Raw genomic sequence first — 22509 nt, 5'->3', positions numbered from 1 at the left:
AAACCCAAATAAACATCAAGAAAATAATAGATTAAAACCTCACAAATTTATTTTGTTTTAATATCTTATTAATAAAAAGAAGTTTTTAATTAATTGCAATAGTTTATTAATAATAATAATAATAATAATAATAATAATAAATGTCTGTTTATTTATGACTTTATCTGTTTTTTATAATAATTATTATTATAAAAAAAGATACAAATCTTAAATAATAATAATAATAAAATAAAATAAAAAACAAAGCCGTGCGTAGTTCACACCTAGTATTAAGTATTTTGAACTCAACTAACTCACATAATTCCATCAATAAAACTTTAAAAAACCCAACGCGTCAGCGTCATTTAAACACAAATATTAAGTTGTTGCAGTGCTTTGCTGGAAACGATACATTGTCTTCCCAAAATATCACATACCTATATTTTATTAAGTTGTTGCAGTGCTTTGCTTGGAAACGATACATTGTCTTCCCAAAATATCACATACCTATATTTTATTAAGAGTAGAGTAGTAATCCGTAATCCGTAATATATATACTTCGTATAATGCAGTTAACTAGTAATTGAATAACCCAAATAAACATCAAGAAAATAATAGATATGATGAACAATAAGCTGCAATTGTTCAATGTATTCTTTCTCATCGTGGCAACTATTGTAGCAACAAAATTAATACTCAAAACTCTGTTAATCAAGAGCAGCAAACGGCTACCACCAGTGGTGAAAGGGCGGATTCCTTTGATCGGGGGCGTGGCTCGCTTCGTAGCGAACCCTGTAGAGATGCTCAAGGAGGAGTATGAAAGCCTTGGAAGTGTATTCACTATAAATGCAGTGTACAAGAATATAACGTTCCTGCTCGAACCCGATGTATCGGCTTATTTCTTCAAGGCCGGCGAGAGTGAGCTCAGTCAGAAAGAAGTGTACGGGTTCACCGTGCCTATCTTTGGACCTGGGATCGTGTATGACGCCGAGTATTCAGTGCGTAAGGAGCAGTTTCACTTCTTCGAGGAGTCTTTTCGAATTGATAAACTCCGTGGCTTTGTTGATTATATGAGCCAAGAAGTCCAGGTCTGGTTTTTATTTTATTTTCTCTATCTTTGTTACGCTCTCTGTTCCTCAATAAAAATATTCACGCGTATATGGACTAGCATAAAAACTTATCACTTGATTTCGAATACTCTATTTGCATTCTTCATATATTAACTTTATTTACTTCTATAAATACACTTTAATACACTTTAATACTCTATTTGCATTCTTCATAGATTTTCGAGGTTTGACTTTAGGGCAATTTCGGGTGGTTTCGGGGTGGCGGGTTGAAGTGTAGGGCGGTTTCGGTGGTGGGGCTGGGGAGAGGGGGTCTATTGCGGTCATGTGGCTGTGGAAGGAGGGTGGTTTTGGTGGTAGGACAGGAGGACGAGGCGGTTGTCGGGGCTGAAGCCTGGGTAAGGGGGTGGCTGTGGCTGTCGGGCAGGGTAGGGGCTGTTTAATTTTTCCTTTTTTTTTTATTTTTTTTATTTTTATTGGACCTCTCACACGCCGACAGGCAAATTACCTACAATAATAGGTTGTTGACTTTTGTTGACCTGTTTGGGATTGTAAGAAGAAAACGGAGGGGAAAGTTGGGATTATTGCAAAATAATCAAAAGTTGAGATTATTACAGAATAATCAAAAGTTGGGATTATTAAAATGTATTTTTCGTATTATATATATATATATATAATTGTTATTTTGTACAAGATAATTAATCCCGCTATATATTTAGGTCCTGCTTGGTGAAAGTAGCGGTAGCGGGTACTTTTTAGTAGTCGAGTAGCGGGTAGGTGTTAGGGTAGCGAGTAGAGGTTAGCTGTCAAAGTAACGGTTAATCGTATGAGTGTTTAGTAAAAGTAGCGGTTGCAGTACTAAAATATATCAAAATTCATATAAATATTGTTTAAAAAGTAATAAAAATTTGTCAAACGCTACCCGCTACTTCTAACGCTACTATTTTTAACGTTTGAGAAAAGCTACCTAAACGCTACATCTATCGTTAACCGCTACTAGAATCGCTACCTTGCCAAATTAAACACTATCAAATTTTTCTAATAGTGTTTTGACTGGTCAAAACACTAACCGCTACCTCAAACGCTACCACCAAACAGGACCTTATTCAAATAATATCAGCATTTAGTAAAATTTACAATTTTTCGTGTTTCTGATTAATGGTATGGAGTAACACTTTTCTGTTTCATTTTTGTAAATTATTAAATGTAACAATTTTATTTGTCAATTTTTTTAATCAACACTTTTATTTTTTTATTTTTTTATTAGGACCTACTATTATAATATTTTATTATGATATTATATTACTATTATGTGTAAAAAAAAAATGTATTACTTCGTCTAATATTATTATTCTCCCCTACTAACCGTCTAACCTCACTTGGACTATTATTATACTAGCATTACTTTTCTTTTCTATTATTTTTTTTAATTCCTCGTTTCTTCCAACCACACCTCACACCTGTTTTTTTTTTCATTATTACTCTTCTCATCCACTGCACTAACATGTAAATATTATACTAAACCAATTATACCTTAAATTATAATATCCTCATTCATTGACCCATACCATACATAATGTCTTAAAATATGTGTCAAGTCTAGTGTTACAATTAATAATTAATAAAGAGAGTAGAAGAGAATAATGAACTATCAATGATATGACTTCTATTATGCATTACTTATTAAACAAAGTAGCAAAAGGTTTTACATCGGCAAGTTTGTCGTTCAAAGTTCTGCACTATTATGAAACAATGTAAATAATAATTATAATTTGAATTTTGGTATTATTCACAAATCCCATGCACTTTGATCATCTTTTTTTATTTATACTGCAAGTAAAAATGCAGTCAACAGGTGTGATATTTTTAAATTCATTTTTATATGTATTTTTAAATTTTTAAGCCCTAATATTATATTTAGTCTTTAGGCCAATGTTTAAAGCCTAATATATTTTTAGGTTGTATATAAACCTTGTCATACATGAATACAACAAAGGAAAAATCAATTCTGAGGGTCTGAGCCACACCCGTCATGAGTGTCCACTTTATACAAATAAGGAGGTTTCACCTCAAAACCATATGGCAATAGGGAAGTAGCCCCTTTAGTCTTATAAAGTGGACACGACTTTCTTACACGACTTTAATGAGGGATACACTTCCCAACACTTACACCCTTTCAATGTGGGACAACACTTTCACTCACATGTGGGTTTGCACATGCGCTCAACACTCCCCCTCACATGTGAGTTGTCCATAATACAAGCCCAGATCACAACTCAACGTGGGACAACACTTACACTCACATGTGGCATTACTTGTTATTAGCACAGGTTAACCGGTGCTAATAACAAGTACCCACTTTTTTTTTGTAAGAAAATTCACTACTTTGGCACCGGTTAACTAGTGCCTTTAATGCCCAAAAAAACAATTTTATTTTGTTTTTTTTTTTTTTGCTTTTTTTTTTTACCTGAAATTGTCAGCAGACTGTTATATATATGTATACATAATATACTTGAAACTGATTATTTCATTGATAGCCTGTAATTTTACACTTAAAAAAAATGAAAAAAATACATTGGATATATTCACCATAACAAGAGCAGCAACAACTTCCTACAATCACTAGCAGAGTAGCAGCACCCCAGTAGTAGAACAACAGCATCACAATTGGTAAATAGTAGCAGCTTCGAAGCAGCAACACATAAGAGAAATGCTGCGTTCATTGTAGGCTATAAAGCATCCTGAATGCAACCTGAATAATCCATTGTAGGCAATAGAGTATCCTGAATGTAGCGTCCATTGTAGGCAATAGAGCATCTTGAATAATCCATCAAATAGCAAAATTTCAGAAATATTCCATCAATTATAATTAATAAATAATTGCTGCAAGAAAATCAACAAATAACTATAAGAATAATAGGAAAAATTGCCTAGAATAATCCCAATGTTGCCTCATTCGCCCAAAATAATCCCAACTTTCGATTATTTTTTAATAATCCGAACTTTAATATGAATTTGCTTCTAATGGTCTCAAATGACCGGTAACCAGTTGAGTAGGTAAGTTTTTTTTTAAAGTTTAAGTAACACGTGTCATCACGTGATTGGTCAAAAATAAGTTTTAAAATTATTAACACTTAATTAACTACTTTAAAAATTAAATAACAAAAATTTATTTTCAAAATAATAAATAATACCAAATTAATGCCAGCCACCAACACCAAACGCCAACCCAGCCACCTCCACCACCCTTCCTCCCCAAAGCCACCAGCTGATTTGGGTATTTTTACCCCGCCACGTGGACCAACCAGAGCGTGACACGTGTCACCCTAGGAAGAGTACCTCTAAGATGGCTTCACAACAGGCTGTACCGCCTCCTAATGAGAAACGGCCTACGACCAAAGCTGAGGTTTATTCGGACCATAACAGTGATGACGACTTTGAAGTCGAAACGTATGTGGCCGCTGATGGGTCACTCAGAAGTAGACGCACCTATCCCAAGGAAAGAAGGGAACGAGGCAATGATCAAGCTAGTCCAAGTAAGTCATCCGGACAACCGTGGGAGATAAAGGACCTGATCAACAAGAGGACGACTGGCTCCAACAGGGGTTAGTCAGCCAATAAACCTTCTCTCTCTGAGAAGAACAAGCCAGTCAAGGACCGAGAGCCCACTCCGCATCCTAAATCAAAGGAGGGGAAGCGGCCTTGGATTGATCTTTCAAAGATCCGATTCCTTGAGACAGGGAAAAGGAAGGTCATCAAGCATGTTCAGCCGGATGGCTCAAAGAAGACATACTCTGATGCCCGGTTCCTAATCGAGCAGAAGAGAAACCAACAACTGTCTACGTCGTATTCAACGTTAAGTTATCCAGACAGCTTTCAGAATACCTCAATGAGGTATTCTCAATCTGTACGAGAGAGTCAGTCAGGCTGCCCGTCCATTTAAACTGGCCCTTAGATGATCCATTCGGCCACGTATGTGCCTCAACAGCTAACATGTCGTATGGACAACCTTACCTGCAACGAACCGACCCTCTTTGGTGGTCAGGCAGCGCAAAACGTCCAACCTTTGGACTGGCAGCTAAAACTTGGGAACCAACCTTCAGCATTCTCCAAGGAAATAATTGAGGCGACACAGCCGGCCAAGGTTAAGAATGTCATGGTCGGTACTTATGATGGTACCACCAACCCTGAAGACCACCTCATGGCCTACACCAACCTCATGTACTTACAGGGATGGGATGACGCCACCTCGTGCCGATGTTTCTCGGCTACATTAAAGGGCATCGCCCAACAATGGTTCGACAATTTGCCAGCCGGCTGCATCAATAGCTTCAAGACGCTTGCGTTCTTGTTTGCTTCTAACTTCTCTATGAATATCCCTGCCAAGAAGACAAGTCTTGACTTGGGTGTAGTGCAGCAGGGGGATAGAGAAGGGCTGCGGTCATACGTCAAACGGTTCAACCTGGTGAGAATCTAGATTCAAGGGCTGTCTGACGATGTGGCTTATACAGACTTCTTCAAGGGTGAAGGACAGGTCGACTTTTAAGTTCGATCTCGTTAGAAAAAGGGTTGCGACCCTCCAGGAAGCGCTGATGGAGGAGGAAGCCTATATACAGGCGACCGAGCTCTGCTCCATCAGCAAGCAGTCGAAAAAGAGAGTCGGCAAGCTCACCCGACTAAGAAAGCTGAAGAGAGTTAGAAGAGAAAAGAGATCTGGGCGGTTGACGACTCTGATCAGCTATCCTAGAAGAAAAAGAAAGAGTTTAAACCATACGTCCCAAAGTACGAGTTTAACAAAGACTGCTACTCCATCCTCATGGAGATAAAGGACCGGGTGACCATAGAGAAGCCCGCTGCTATGAAAGGTTCCGCCAAAAATCGGAACAAAAACAAGTACTGCCATTTCCATAAAGATATTGGCCACGACACCAACGACTGCTATACTCTCAAGCGGCTGTTGGACCGTCTGGCTGATAAGGGGGTGTTAAAGTCTTACATCCTGAAGTCTAAGATGACTCTAAGGACAAATCCCGACAGTCGTCCAAAAAGGATGCCTAACTTGCTAGTAGTTCGGACACTGACAAAGAGCTGATCTACACAATAGCAGGTGGCTTTGCTGGAGGGGGCCCAACCATCAGGGGCACTAAGGACCATGTCAGACGGCTGGATGTCAGTTCAGTTGATGAGGTTCAGACGTCTACTGACACCTTCCCTGAGGTCATCATCACTGAAAAGGACAGGGGCAAGGTTCGCCGACCGCATGATGATTCCATTGTCATTGAGTGCAAAGTGGCCCACCAGAAGGTTGGTCGGATCCTCATTGACACCGGAAGCTCGTCTGAAATCATAAGCTACAAGTGCTTATCAAAATTAAAATACAAGCTCGGCAGCATGCACAAGGTTTCTCACCCCTTGGGTGGTTTTGGGGGTGGAGTTGTGCACCCAGTTGGACGGATTGACCTACCCATCCGGCTGGGGGAGAAAGGAGAGGGACGCCACATGGTAGTCCGGTTCTTGGTCGTAGAAGAGCTGACTGCCTATAATCTGATATTGGGTCGTCCGACTCTAAATGAATCCAAGGCCGTCATTATTCTATCCCTCATGTTGTTGAAATTTGAGAAGGATGATGGGTCTGTTGGCTCCCTAAACGGGGATCAGAAGACGGCTAGAGAGTGCTACCTATCAGACGTCAAGCCCATAGTGGTTGCAACCGGCCAGGGTGAGGAGCCAATAGACCTTGACAATGTCAAGGAAGCTGAACCTACTCCACCAGCAGTCGGCAAAAAGAGAAGGCCGACCAGTTGGTGGCCACGAAAAAAGAGAAACAATAGTAATCACTGACCGAGGAACGGTCAGACGAACTCCGTCCCCAGCCGGCTGGTGAACACACTGATATTATTCTGGACGACACACGTCCGGAGTGTATTGTTAAGGTAGGGACGGTTTCTTTTGCGAAGTTGGGTGCAAACTTGCACAATCTGTTAAGGAATTCAAAAATATCTTTGCCTTTGAAGTGGAAGAAATGCCAGGCACCAGCCCGGATCTAACTGTCCACAAGCTCGTCGTGGATCCTAAAAAGAAGCCGATTAGGCAAAAGAAAAGAAACCACGGCGAGGAGAGAAGTCAGGCGGTAGCCGCCGTAGTGAAAAAGCTGTTAGACACCGGGTTCATTCGGCAATGTCACTTCCCAGATTAGGTTGCGAATGTTGTGCTTGTAAAGAAGCCAAATGGTACCTGGCGCATGTGTGTTGATTACACTTATTTGAACAAGGCATGTCCAAAGGATAGTTATTCACTTCCAAAGATCGACAGTCTGGTCGACTCTACAGCTGAACATGCTTTGATGAGCTTTATGGACGCCTATTCAGGCTTTCACCAGATACCTTTGTGGAAAAAAGATCAAGAGAAGACGACATTCGTCACTGATCAGGGGTTATTCTACTATACTGTGATGTCGTTTGGCTTGAAAAATGCGCCAGCTACTTTCCAACGAATGAATAATACAACCTTCATTAATCAAATTGGGAGGAATGTAGAGGCATACATTGATGACATGATAGTAAAATCCAAGCTACAGACGAATCATTCCGAGAAATCTTCACCACACTCAGGCGACACAAGGTCAAGCTCAATCCCAAGAAGTGTGTCTTTGGTGTTGAGTTTGGGAAGTTTCTTGGATTTTTGATTGATCAAAGGGGGATAGAGGCCAACTCAGAGAAGATACAGGCGGTCATTGACATGAAGTCTCCCCGCACCGTCAAAGAAGTTCAGAAGTTAACAGGTTGTCTTGCGGCATTGGGGAGATTCCTCAGCCGGTCAGGCGACAAGTGCCTCTTTTTTTCCAAGCTATCAAAAAGAAGACTAGATTCGAATGGGGAAATGACGCTGAGGCGACCTTTTAGAAATTGAAAGAACACTTACACTCTTTGCCGAGGCTTGTTAGCCCTCTGCCAAAGGAGGCGCTTTACATGTACTTAGCCGTCTCAGATCATGCTCTCAGTGCTATTCTCCTTGATGAGAGAGACGGCATCCAGCTCCCGATCTATTTCATTAGCCATGTTCTTCAAAATGGTGAAATACGGTACCCAAATGGTTTTGGCCTAGTTCTTTTCATGGCAGTCAAGAAGTTGAAGCCTTACTTATTGGCACATCCGGTTGAAGTCTACACAGACCAACCCCTTAAGTGGCCAATGACAAACTTGGAGTCATCCGGTAGGATGCTCAAATGGGATATTGAAATGCAAAGTCTTGTAATCTTTTTCGAACCAAGGAAGGCAGTGAAGGGTCAGACGTTTGCCGACTTCATTGTCGAAATGACAAGGCCGGATGAGCCGGAGAAACTTGACCAGGAATTTGGAAAGTGTGTGTAAACTGGAGCTCTACTATGAACGGCTGTGGTGCAGGGGTTATATGTCAGTCCCCAGAAGGGGACTAGTATGAAATGCACTACGGTTAAAGTTTCAAGCCACAAATAACGAGGCGGAATATGAAGCCCTACAAGCCGGTATCCGCATGTGCAAGGTGGCAGAGGCAAGGAAAATTAACGCTTGCTATGATTCACAATTGGTTGTTAGCCAGTACCATGGTGACTATGAAGCCACCCATCCGGCTATGATCAAATACTTGCAGGCGGTCAAAGAAGAGGCTGGGACACTTAATGAATTTCATCTAAGTCAGGTGCCCAGGTCAGAGAACAATCAGGCGATTGCTCTCTCAAAGCTGGCATCATCCGCCTCCTGTGATACACCTCGGTCCGTCTTTTGGGAAGTAATGAAAAAGCGAAGTATTGAAGAAGACCCCATTAGAATTCTAGACCGGAGTTCAACCTGAATGGATGGCATTCGGGCCTATCGGCTAGACGACACTTTCCCGGATACATATCTAGAAGTGGATGCATTGAAAAAACGTGCGGCCAACTTTGAGATTCATAATGGAGAGCTTTTAAAGAAGGGTTTTCCGCAACCTCTTTTGAAAGGCATCACCCCAGGAAGGGGGCAAGAGATTCTGGAGGAATTGCATTCGGGCTACTGCGCCTCTCACATAGGCGGCAAGGCACTAGCGGGTAGGGCCAGGCGGTAAGGCTACTTTTGGCCCACTCTTGAGGCAGACATCATGGAAATGGTGAAGAAGTGTGATAAGTGTCAAAGATTCGGCAGATTCATACACCATCCGGCCACAGATCTAACGGCCATTCATAGCCCAGTACCATTCGTAAAATGGGGCATGGACATTCTGGGTCCGTATACGCCTGCGCCAGGCGGACGCCAGTATATTCTAGTAGCCGTTGACTACTTCATTAAATGGCTAGAAGCAGAGGCAGTCAAAGGCATTAAGACAAAGGATGTCATTTCCTTCATATAAAAGAACATCATCACTCGGTTTGGGGTACCTATGTCTATGGTCTTTGACAATGGCCTTCAATTTGAGACGCCTACCCTCAAGAATTGGCTGAGAGACTAAGGGATCTCCCACTGTTTTGCGTCAGTTGGCCGTCCCTAAGAAAACGGCCAGGTTGAATCCTCCAACAAGCTAATCTCATACGACATTAAAAAGAAAATTAAAAGAGCTGGCGGTCTATGGGCGGATAAGTTTCCTTATGTCCTTTGGGCCATCAGAACAACAACAAAAGGGGCAACCAGTGAAACCCCATTTCTCATGGCATACGACGCAGAAGTTGTCTTACCCATTGAACACTATGAGCCGACTTTTCGAGTCATGCTGTATGACGAAGAGGATAACTGGGAGGCCATGCGGCTAGCATTGGACTTACTCCCGGAGCGCAAGGGCAATGCCGCCTTGCGTCATGAGATTTACCGTCTGAGAATGACAAGAACCTACAACATAAGAGTACACAAGCGGCCCTTGAAAGTAGAGGTTTTTGTGTTACGAAAAATTGAGGCAACCGGTAGGGCCAATGAGCAAGGAAAGTTGACTCCCAATTGGGAAGGCCCCTACCGGATCTATGAAGAAGTGAGAGGCGGCACCTATCGCCTAGAAACTCCAGACAGCGGGTAGCTAGCCAGAACTTGGAATGTAGACAATCTAAAAATGTACTACTTCTAAGACTTGTAAAATTTTTGTAAATAAAAAGCTCATCAATGAAAAGGTTGCTTTTATTTTTAGCTATATTGCTTCAACTATATACATCTCCCAATGGGAATACCGTCTATGCAATGTGTAGACGACCTTATTAAAACCCATCGTCTGCACGTTTAAAACAACTTGATATGGCCAATGGCCGTCTGTTACTAAAGGTTTACCCATCTGCTCCAACAAGAGCAAGACATCCAGTGATGCCCATCCGGGTGAAAAATTCGTCGCAGAGAGCATCTCCCATCTGGGTGGTACATTGCTCTATAAACTCAAACATAAGCGGCAAATACTGATTAACCCAATAAGGGCTAATTCACAGCCGTTTGACCTGAATAATCTAAAATGGAACCTAAACGGCATAAACAAAAACGCATGTCTCATTGACACCAGCTGGTTACCGGCCGTAATTCCAACTTAGATTAAAAACTCATAATAATTGAGTAACTTTAGAAATTCCCCTAATGGGGCAAAAGGACGCTGGAAAATATTCAGGTAAAAGCACTTTCAGCCTGCTCGACGGAGGCATTACTGACCTAGATTGGAGTGATTGATTCAGAAATTAAAATCCCTTCAGCAATATTGATACGGTCAATGACCATCTGATACTCTATCCGGATGCTTGATGGACGACTGTCTGCTCGATTTGGGGCAATCTACTCACTTTTGAAACCAAGCGCACATCCGTCCAGTGGCAAATACATCCGGTATACCGCATGTATAAAATAAAAAGGCTACGCACTTAGCAGAATTTATGCATAATAAAAATGTAAGGACAATTTTTTATGCAGGAAAACCGACTAAATGGCCGGCTGTTTCATGTTAATAACCGACCCCATGGTCGGTTAAAAGAAAGTGTTAACCGATTTTACAATCGGTGAAAAAAAAGAAAAATTGTTAATCAAACCCGACTCCTTAGTCAGTAAAGATACATACATACTCGGCACGTAGGCCGGAAAAGTAATTGTCAGGCCATTCAGCCAAAGAAAGATTTAGACTTGATCATCTTGAGGGGAGGACTCTTCTACATTCTCATCCGGCTTTTCACCAGCATCAGCCGGATGACCCCCATCATGCTCGAAGTCCTCATTCTCAGCCATGTCTTCATCATCATCAGCTTCGCCCTTATTCTCCGCCTGCAGCTGCTCCTCGTCAAGCTCTTCAGTGGCTTGCTCAAAACGATACTCCCAAACGGAGTAGTCGTCGTCAGGATGCAAATCCTTCCAAGCCATTCTCATCTGGATGGCTCAGTCGGCCTCATTCTCCTCGACTAGCTGCCTCTTTTCCTCCTAGGCCCTGGCTTGGTACTTCTTCCTCAGCTGCTCTTCATGGTTAGCGAGTTTTCTTTTCAGATTCTTGTTCTGGCGGCGGAGGCTGTTTGTTTCCCTACTGACATCCTCATGCTTCTCAAGCTCATCTCTGGCTGATTTCAGCTGGCCCTCAAGCTCAGATACCCTCTTTTGGGCCGCCTCTAGCTGCTGCCTGACCTACAAGTTGGCCTCCGCCTGAGAATGCAGGATATCATGAGTCAGTGCTTCATTTTTATATGTGTCAAACATGGCTTGATCTAGAGCAGAGGCGGCCCTTTCTTTGGCACTCTTTACCTCTTTTTGTTTGTCTAAGAACGACTTCTTGAGCCCATTCACCCGAAGCATGGCCTGCATCCGACAAAGAAGATCATCAATACAAACGGCATGAGAAGGGTTTGAAATATTTTCTAACTTAAAAACAGGTTACCTCAGCTATCAGCGCCAAAAGGGCATCAAAGTTGAGGGTGCCAACCCCCCTCATAAAATCCCGCTCCTCGGCAGAGACGGCCTTCAGCATGTTCTTAGCGAATTGTTGTATATCCGGCCTTTGGGTAGCATCTACACATTCAACACTTGGTGAGAAATTGACATAAGCCCGGCCTATTGACCGGGTTTCTTCAGAGCTGTTAGGCGACTGCTGATAAGACTTTACCCTATTAGGGTAAGGTAATGGATTGAAGGCACTAATACCCGAGAGCTCAACCTCCAAGTCTTTAGAAAGCCTGGTTTGCGTCCGCCTGTGACATGCCCGCCTGTTGCTGCTGAGCCGACAGCAGCAGTGAGTGGCCTACCACTCTTCGACGTCCGGTTTTTTTAGGGCCTCGAGGGAAGCAGGCGACTTGCCGGCAGTAGAGGGATAAGAACCATCCCCATACTTGGCAGCTGATGGATTTTTCTACACCACAAATTTCCTTGATTTAGAGGGCATCCGGTCCTCTTCAGCAAACGGACGCTTCAGTGGCTTGTCGCCAAAAGCAGGCGGCCTCGTTGATCCTTCCTGAAAATTAAGTTAATCCGTCAAGTTCAAGACAATAAGGTCCGCCTGACTGCGACAATTGTGGAATATTTACATGTTCCAGTTGATCTTTTTTGAAGATCTAGTTTTTTTGCCGGAGCATTTGGCGATAGGCGGCAGCAAAGCTCCCGGGTTTCTTACTCGGAGATAGCTGCGACATTGCTTCTTCTACAAAAAAGGTCGGATGAGCGTCAGTAAGAATTAACAAAAAGAATCTAATATATATATATTGCTAGACGGTTTCATCCGACCAGCTACCTCTCGTTTTTTCGGTGCTAAGACCACAGGCGGCTAAGTAAAAAGGGTCCCCTAGCCACTCAAACCTAGGGATGTAATTATGGGGAATTATCTCCCTTTCGTTCCCTCCCTCTAAGGTTTTGGTGGAAACCGTGAATAACCTAGGCGTCAAAATTTGATCCCAGCCTTCATTAGGAACAGGCGGGAGGATCGCCTTCTGGCCTAGAAGGTACGGGTTCTTGTTCCAAGTGTTATACTTCCGGTTCCGCTTGGTATCTGGCGAAGAGATGATGTAAAAACAGCTCCGCCAGTCCTTCCATTTTGATTCCTTGCCCAGGGTCATCATGAACCCCTTGTGACAAGTTAGGGTATACCACCTAAGGCCAACTGCCTTAGGATCCTTAATGCATCGAAGCAAAAGCCTTAAAGCCCGGTTTCACCCCCTACATCTTACAGGTGGCGATGTACCCAAGAACGTTCACCCACGAGTTAGGGGCGAGCTGTCAAACACCCAGGCGGTATCCGTCCAGGATTTTCTCAACGTCTTTATCAAGGGTAAATCTCAAGCCCGCCTGTATAGCTGCTTCTTAATAGTCGAAGCATTGATCCCCATAACTTTAATTGAATGGCCAGACGATTGTGTCGTCCAGGTCAGGGACATGAATCTCATATCCGGCCCCCATGACATAGGTGTCCTGGAATTCCTCAAGCTTTTTTAACATATTTCTCTGAGTTCCACAAGAGACATGGGTGAAATAGGGAGTGAATTCTTTTCGAGCAGAGGAATAATCTTCCCCCTATCCTCTTTCAGGAGAGGAGACCTCCTCCTTAGAGTCAGAGGTAGACTTAGAGCTTTCTAGCTCTTTATGGGATACAGACGGCTCACTTCTATCTTTGGAATCGCCTGAAACAGTATCCGACTAGGATGACCCTTGTTCAGAGCCGGATGCACTATCATCAGCCCCATCATCTGACTCGTTCAGGATGGAGTCATCTGGCATGCTTGGAGTGCCGGGTTGGTAATCAAAAACCTCATCTCTTGGCACCCTAATAGCACCGCCATCTTCCTCATCATATATGGGGCCCTGGGTCGTCCTTTTAGTTCTGACCATAGTGTCCTGCATAGACACAGGGACGGTCGGATTCGAGGATGTTTGCAGAGGAGAGTCCAAGTGGGGGCAGGCGGCACTCCTGGTCCTAGATTCAGCCGTCCCTGGTGACCGGCTGATAGCTACCCTAGGTTGTGCCGTGTGTGTTTGTGAAACCATTTTGAAAAACAAGGAATAACAAACACAGATGGAAAACTAAAGAACAAGAAAGAGATGGAGCAGGCGGTTACCTTGTATTGAAGGTACTGAAGGAACCTCTTGGGACGGCTGTAATGCAGGCGGATCGAAATCAAGCGGCAATAAACAAATTCTCTCAAAAGTCAAAGATTCTCTGTCGGAAAATTTCTCGTGAATATGCGAAAATGAGGGGATGAAGACATATATATAGAGGGGTAAAAGTCTTAGGGGCAACCTTGACATTTTCTCTAGAACGTAAACAGTATAAATTCTGTTCACCCATGCATGTATGACACTTGTCCCGGGCGTCACGTGGCGCGCCACGTCACCCCTATGAGAGGCAAATGATTTTGGTATTTTTACCCCGCCATGTGGACCAACCAGAGCGTGACATATGTCACCCTAGGGAGAGCCCAAAGTGGACCTACCGAGTCTAGACACGTGGCAAGAAGATACCCCATATGGAATTGGCGGCCTTCAAGGCCCAATTCCCTAGACTGCCCTAAAATGGCGCAGCCCATTAGTCCTAGGTTTCCGTAACCTAGGACAGGGGAACAAATTCCAATGACCCTATAAATAGGGAGATTAACCCCACTTTGGGGACAACATTCAATGATTACAACATAATCAATTCTCTCACATCAGAGAAAAACACCTGATTTCGGAATCCGAGAAGATCTCACTTTACTTTTCGCACCTTTTTACATTCTTTGACCGGTTCTAACTTGATCGTCAGAGGCGGAGCTCCCACCACCCGGAGTGTCCGTTGTTTTGCAGGTATAGGCGCCCAGAATCCAAACTTAGTGACGTACCTGAACCGAAAACCCTGAAACACCAGCCGCACACCTTCCTCACCTTACCTACCTGAACCAAAACCTCATCTTTCTCTCTCCTCACTCGCCATAACTACCAGAAGACCAAAACCTCATCCTTCTCTCTCCTCACTCGCCCGCCACAACCTGAACTGAAACCTCGCTCAACCGCCACCAACTAAACCGAAACCCTAACCCCCACCCGAAACCCTAACCCCCACCTAAACCGAAACCATCCTTACTCAGATCTGGGTAGGGTCGACTCTCCAAACCTTAAATTCCAGCCGCTAATGGTCTATTGTTGTAGAAAGAGATAAGAGTTAGAGCCAACGACCTACTGCTACGGCGAATGCCGATGTTCCAGCCGTGAAACATGAAGACCGCTACTATTATCACTCCTCAAGGATAGAACTATTGCAGAAGAGACTTGATCAGATCGAGGGTGAGTTTGCTGAGTTCAAACGCCAAGTGTGCTAGCGCGAAGAGCAGGGGAAACCAACAGAGCCAGTCATAGAACGGATCCTGAATCTCGAGAAGGAACACGAACAACTCATCCAACAAGTGAGAAGAGAGGAAGAGCGCTTGAGAAGGGAGGAGTATTTTTCCGGGATGGGAAAGCAGGTTTGGTTTGGGTGGCGTGGATGAATGGTTCAAGGGTGGGGGATCGACGCTGGGGAATCTGGGCAGCTGGGTGCAGGCGGAGGCAGGGGTCGGGCTGGCAGAGGGCGGGGCCGTGGTTGGGCTGGTGGGTGGTTTTTCTATTAATTAAATACTAATTTTTTTTATATGCTTATAAAATAATTTTATAATTTTTTTTATTTATTTTTATTTTTTTGTCCGCTCATGTGCCAACATGTGTTAAGAAAATTATTATAACAAGTTTGATGACCTATTAGGACAATTGAAAGCAAATTCATATCAAAGTTCGGATTATTAAAAAATAATGCAAAGTTGGAATTATTTTGGGCGAATGAGGCAAAGTTGGGATTATTCTTGTCAATTTTTCCTAAATAATAAAAGATTTAACCAACATATACAAATTCATATCAATTGTATAAATCTTCTCATAATCATCAAAAATAAATGATTAAAAATATGAACAGCAATAGAAATTGAACAATTAATTCATCATAGCAACCATCATAATGTCATAATTTCATCGATTTCAATGCAAAACTAAACACCAAATTCGTAATAATCCAACGACATAAACTTACAAAAATGAAAAACATCAAAATTCAAGGCCCTAAATTAAGAGCTAGTAAACCCTAAAATCTAACATACGATAATCAAACACAGTCAACCAAAACCCTAAACTCTAAATCTAACAAAAATCAATAATTAAACGAATTACTACTAAAATAAGCACATAAATTAGCAATACAAAGCGAAATTGTGTAAAATTAAAAAAATTCAGATCCAGAAACCTCTCTTGTTCTTCCCTCCCTTTACCTTGTACCCTAACACTAAATCCTTAAATCAAAAGAGAACCCTAAACTCGCATGTGAGTATAACAATGGGGTAAAAACAAGTGGGTAGATATGGAAGCCATGAAGAATTGGAGAGAGAAGAAAATCAAAGTACCGAACGTCACCATTGTCGCCACCATCGTGACACCACTAGTGAATGAGGAGAGAGAAGAAATACACAACAAGAGAGAGAGAGAGGAGGAAGTGGGCTAGCGGCGGTGGAAGGGGCGGCGGTGGAGTCAAGAGAGAGAGAGGGGAGGAGATAGAAAGGGAGAGAGAGAGAGAGAGGGATAGATAGAGAGTTGAATGCGAGATTGAGAGAGAAAGGGAGATAAGAGGAGTGAATGCAAGTATCTATTTTTATTTTCAGGATTAAAAGCACCGGTTAACCGGTGCCATTAACTTCTTTCAAAACAATTTTTAATTTTTTTGGATATGGCTTGCGTTTTATGCACCGGTTTCGAAAACCGGTGCTCATTTATCGTTGCTCATTTGTATTATCTACTAGTGGACTTTCTTACTTCTTCAATGTGGATACACTTCCCAATACTTTTATACACTTTTAATGTGTGACAACACTTTCACTCACATATCAAGTTTTATAAATTTTATACTAGTAAATATATAAGAGATACTTTCTCGATCTATTTCCTTTTAGTTGAAACGTTTTAACTTAAATATTATTAACATAAGCTATTTTTACTTCATGTCATGATTTAATACATATTGATTAAATAATATATTGTCAAGTGAGGAGTTTTCATTCATAGTTCGTCTATATGCATATTTTTTACCCCATCAAAAAAAAAAAAAAAAAAAAAAAAACACCACTAAAACAGAGGTACTACTATACGATTTTTCTAAATTTGGTTTTAATAATCCCATCTTTAACTACTTTTCTTTAAATAATTCCAACTTTTAATTATTTTGGAATAATCCCAACTTATATAGGTATATTCTTTAAATAATCCGAAATTTTATTTTGTTGCTTTGCTGATTCCTATTGGGACTATTTTGTATAACAAAAATAAAAGTTCGGATTATTATAAGAAGATACATTTATAAGTTGGGATTATTCTAAAATAATCGAAAGTTGAGATTATTTAAAGAAAATCGGTCAAAGTTGGGATTATATTAAAACCAATTTTTCCTTTTTCTTTTAACAGGTAATGATTCTCAATTCTTTTCAACATTATACAGGACTATTTTTCCAAGTGGGGAGATAATGGAGAGGTAGATTTAAAACAAGAAATGGAGAATCTCATCATCTTAATAGCAAGTCGATGTTTTCTTGGTCAAGAAGTCCGTGAAAGTCTCTCGGAAGATATAGCTGCCCTTATCAATGAAATCAATGTTGCAATGGGACCTCTTACTACGATGTTCCCTCATCTACCCACCCCACCTCACTGGCGCCGCGACAAAGCACGTAAAAAACTAGATGATATTTTCTCAAACGTAATATCTTCTCGTAGATTATCTCCAAAATCCGAGGATGACATGTTGCAGAGTCTTATTAACTCGAAGTACAAAGATGGTCGTGCCACAACCGTTACAGAAGTTACAGGTATGCTCATTACTGCCCTCTATGGCGGTCAACGTTCGGGTTCTGCTACAGCTACTTGGACAGGTGCTTACCTTGTTCACTATAAGGCGATCTGGTTTGATGCTGTGGAAGAGCAGAGAAGGTTGATGAAAAAGCATGGAGACGCGATAACTTATGATGCAATATCTGATATGCATCATTTGTATCGTTGCATCAAGGAAGCCTTGAGGCTACATCCGCCACTAGCAATGCTATTGCGTAAATCCCATAAAGATTTTAGTGTGACTACTCGAAAGGGTGACAAGTACGACATCCCAAAAGGGCATATAATCGCAGCCTCACCGGTTTTGTCTAATCGTGTTCCACATATTTACACGAATCCTGATAGTTACGATCCTGAAAGGTTTTGCCCCGGAAGAGAAGAGGATAGATTAGCTGGCCCGTTCTCGTTCGTGTCGTTTGGAGGAGGCAAGCATACTTGCCTTGGTGAGACATTTGCATACTTGGAGATAAAGACTATATGGAGCTATTTGATTCGGAACTTTGAGATCGAGTTGATCACTCCGTTCCCAGAGACTGAATATAATGAAATAGTATGGAGTCCGAAAGGAAAGGTGATGGTACGATACAAGCGTAGGAAACTTGTTATTGAGTAAATATTGGGATTGTACAATTCTTCATCTCGGTCATTGTGGATATTGTTTGATTCCACAAAGTTGTGAGATTGTAGTCATTGTACAGCTCTTCAACTCGGTCTTTATTTGTTTGTAATGATGCCATGCGTATGTATGTGTGCATGCTTGTAAGCAAGTCATCTTTATTAGCTATGTCATTTTTTTATTTGAAGAAAGAGTAAATTTAGGCACCGCTCCAAGTGCGCTTACGTGAAGTATAGGTGAATATGTTTTGCAATCATAGGAAGTTGGAGTTGACATAGAACGATTAGGGACGAAAAAGTAAGACGCCACCAACAAGTTTTTTAAGGAACATACAAACCGTTCATGAATCATTAAAGGCAACCACGAAAAGGGACAAAACAAAATGCAACAATGATTTGATCCATGAAGGTTACACCTCATTCATAATCCATAAGATTACTAACTCCATAGGGATCCTGAACCATAATTAGATACTCGGGGATGATGGTACGGATTGAGTCATGAACCCAATTCCGCCAGTATTGGCAATTACTCAATTCTTATAGCGACATGTATTATTTGCAACCCAAAAGACATACAAACAATATTCAATTCGCTCCAAACTAATTAATCCAAGTTGTTTGAATATTTAATGCACAAATAAATCTAATTATTGTGATCACTACAATTAAGCGACAAGATTACTAGGAATCTAAACTGGTTCCAAATTATCTTATTAGTCATGATTTCAAATACAAGTCTTGATTAAAACATGCAATATGGTGATCAAAACAATAGATTAAATTAAATACATTATATAAGCATGCAAACAAATATTAGAAGCAACTTGATAATAATTAGAGAAATGAATCAAAAGCATCCTAAACATGATACTAAATAATTATTAATAAAATTTTAGGTATAGTATTAACATGATTAATATAAATCCTAAACATGTTACTAATAATTAAAACTAACAATCCTTAAACATGATGCTAGCAAGAATATATATTGTAGAATTAATTAAACGAAGGAATAATATAATTAAATCTACTTACTTTGATTGCAAAACCTTGCAACTACATCAAGAATAAACGTTTAGTAAACTTCAATAAAAATATATAATTGAAATAAACTAAATTAAATTAAAAAAAACAAATGAAATTGAGTTAAGATTGAAACCCTTAGGGTTTGTGATCAGCCTTTCATGCCGTGGACCGCCGATAGAGATTCAGGTGAAGTATTAATATCTAGGAGCATTTGAAGGAGCAATTTTGAAATAGTCACAACACGAGAAGGTAGATGAGAAGGTATGGCTATTTTGAAAAAATCACAACACGAAAAGTAGGTACACTCCACTTGTTCTTTAGACGACGGAATGACAACATATGTGTGATCCTAGTACAATCATAAAAGGCAATGAACATGACTCGACTTGACAAAAGTGTGTGCGATGACTCTTCTCAAACATGGTGTGTGCAACAACTCGACTCGTGAGTGATTAAGTGAGTTATTTAGACTAGTGATATGACTGTAGATCTAGACACGACTATGGACGAACACACAAAAAGACTAAATGGCACAGAAAACTCAAAAGTGAACTAACGTAAGAGTGGATGTGGACTTGGACTTGGACTAGAAGACGCTTATATATTTTAAATGGGCTTCACTCATTGGGATTTGGACTTTACAAGTACCGACTCGAAGATTTGACTTTGACTCATGATTTAACCAAGTCACGAAAGATAAAATTAAACGGATAGGAAATGAGGATGATAAAATCAGCGAGGTTGAGAAAAGAGAGAAAAAAAATGAGGAGGATAGATAGAGTTAAAATGGGTTTTTAAAAAATGAAAAGGATAGAATATGAATGAATAGAAAATGAGGAGGATGGAATTAGATTGGATAGAAAATTAGGAGGATAAAATGAATGAGGATGATAGAATAAGAATGGATAGATTATAAGGTGGATAAAATTAAATTGGATAGAAAATAAGGATGATAAAATAATGAGGTGAATAGAATTAAAATAAATGGGATAAAAATACTAAAAAGATGGCCTAGAGTGGGACTCTTAAGGGTGGAAAAAGTAAAAAAGATAGTATGAAATGAAAGAGGACTCTTAAGATATAAAAATTAGAATAGCAATAGAATTCTGAAATTCTATCTTATAAGAGTTTGACATGGACAAAGATTCTATAAGCGTTAGGAATCATGGGACAATAAAAAATAAAATAAGATAAAAAAAATAAAAAATAAAAAATAAAAAAAAAAGAATCTACAACAACTCTATCTTATGGGAGTTTGAAATGAATTAGAATCCTAAATGAGGTAGAAGAGTGGTTATGAATTAAATCTAGACGAGATTGACACGAAAAGATAAAAAAAAAATTATCCTCCAACACAAAAGATAAAATTCCTAAACTGGACAGGCTGTAGTATTTCGATCATAACTTTAACCAGCGCTAAATGAAAGATAAAATTCGGGGCTAGAGATCCATAGTTAGCACGACACGTAACTCATTCTATAACTCCGACTATGACCGAAACAAAGTGACGCTCGTACATGATACAGGAATAAAAATTCCGAAGTGACTCAAAATATAAAGAGGACTCCCATCCCAATACTCAACTATAATAAATTAGGATAGTTACATTATTAAAACACGAACACGTAACGGCTAGTCGAAAAAAACACGTCAAAATGCACAAGTAAGTACATAGTCACGCATGATGCAATAAAGTTCCACAACTTAACAAGGGATCTACGTTCGTACTAAAAGTCAGTCAAATTGAGTATCCAAAGGATACCACGATTAAGAGTTTTGGTGCAAAAGCAAGGCAACTTACCTTTTGAGGGTGTATTCTTTCGGACTGCTCCGCGGGTTTGTGATGAAATCAAACTCGACTCAGTGGCCTGATGGATTTAACATCTAAGACCAACCCTTATTGCCCCAAATATTTTTAGGTCAGTAAAGCATAAATCCCCATTGCTAGCCACATACATAGAACACGTACTTGTGTGACAAAAAAGGTAACCTAAAATCGACGTATTTCTGGGACTACTAATTATTCCATGATGCCCCCTAATACAGATAGATGCATATGAGACAATGTCAATTAAGTTAAAAAAATACACGTCAAGAATCTTTTGAATCTCATCCCCTCATCTCAATTAAATATTGATCACTCAAATCGATAAGTAACCAATAATTCTCCCTAGTAGAGTCGCAACTTGTAAGCGTCGCCCGAAGTGCGCCTACGTGGAGCATACGTGAATATGCTTGGCAATCATAGGAAGCTGGGTTTGACATATAACGATAGGGATAAAAAATTAGGGAGTCGCCAACAAGTTTTTAAGGAACTTGTAAACCGTTCATGGATCATTAAAGGCAACTACGAAAAGGGACCAATCAAAAGGCAACAACGATTTGATCCATGAAGGTTACACCCTATTCATAATCCATGAGATTACTAACTCCATAGTGGTCCTGAACCAAAACTTGATATTCGAGGATGATAGTACGGATTGAGTCATGAACCCAATGCTACCCCGTATTGGCCTCTACTCGATTCTTATAACGACATGTATTAATTGCAACCCAAAAGACATACAAACAAGATTTAATTCGCTCCAAACTAATTAATCTAAGTTGGTTGAAAATTTTATGCACACATAATTGTAATTTTTGTCATCACTTGAATAACTAAACAACAAGATTACTAGGTACTAAATAGGTTGTCCAAATTATCTTATTTGGCGTGATTTTTAATTACATATTCTCAATTAAACATGCAATATAGGTGATCAAAGCAATAAATAGAATAAATCAAATAGGTTAAATAAGCATGCATAAACATAGGAAGCAACTCAATAATAATTAAAGAATGAATTAAAAGCATCCTAAACATGATACTAAATATTTATTAATAAAATCTTAGACATGATACTAACACGATTAATATAACGCCTAATCATGATACTAATAATTTAAAAATACGATTCATAAACATGATGCTAGCAAGAATAAATATAGAAGAATTAATCAAGCGAAGAAATAAT

General features: G+C 40.4%; 1 protein-coding gene across 1 annotated transcript; it reads left to right on the top strand.

Annotated features, from left to right (window-relative positions):
- The first annotated feature begins 214 nt into the window (after nt 1–214).
- On the top strand, nt 215–18741 carry LOC110728819 (obtusifoliol 14-alpha demethylase-like). Its single transcript, XM_021908487.1, has 2 exons — nt 215–1067; nt 17466–18741. The coding sequence occupies exons 1-2, from the start codon at nt 600–602 to the stop codon at nt 18462–18464; spliced, it is 1467 nt and encodes a 488-aa protein (XP_021764179.1). The 5' UTR covers nt 215–599; the 3' UTR covers nt 18465–18741.
- The last annotated feature ends 3768 nt before the right edge of the window (nt 18742–22509 follow it).

This window comes from Chenopodium quinoa, unplaced genomic scaffold, assembly GCF_001683475.1.
Source record: "Chenopodium quinoa cultivar QQ74 unplaced genomic scaffold, ASM168347v1, whole genome shotgun sequence".
Lineage (NCBI taxonomy): Eukaryota > Viridiplantae > Streptophyta > Magnoliopsida > Caryophyllales > Amaranthaceae > Chenopodium > Chenopodium quinoa.
This window is presented reverse-complemented; position numbering and strand designations above follow the sequence as displayed.

Coding starts and splice junctions, on each gene's coding strand:
- LOC110728819 (XM_021908487.1), top strand. CDS start 600: ATGATGAACAATAAGCTGCAATTGTTCAATGTATTCTTTCTCATCGTG. Junction 1,068..17,465: donor ATATGAGCCAAGAAGTCCAG/GTCTGGTTTTTA, acceptor AACATTATACAG/GACTATTTTTCCAAGTGGGG.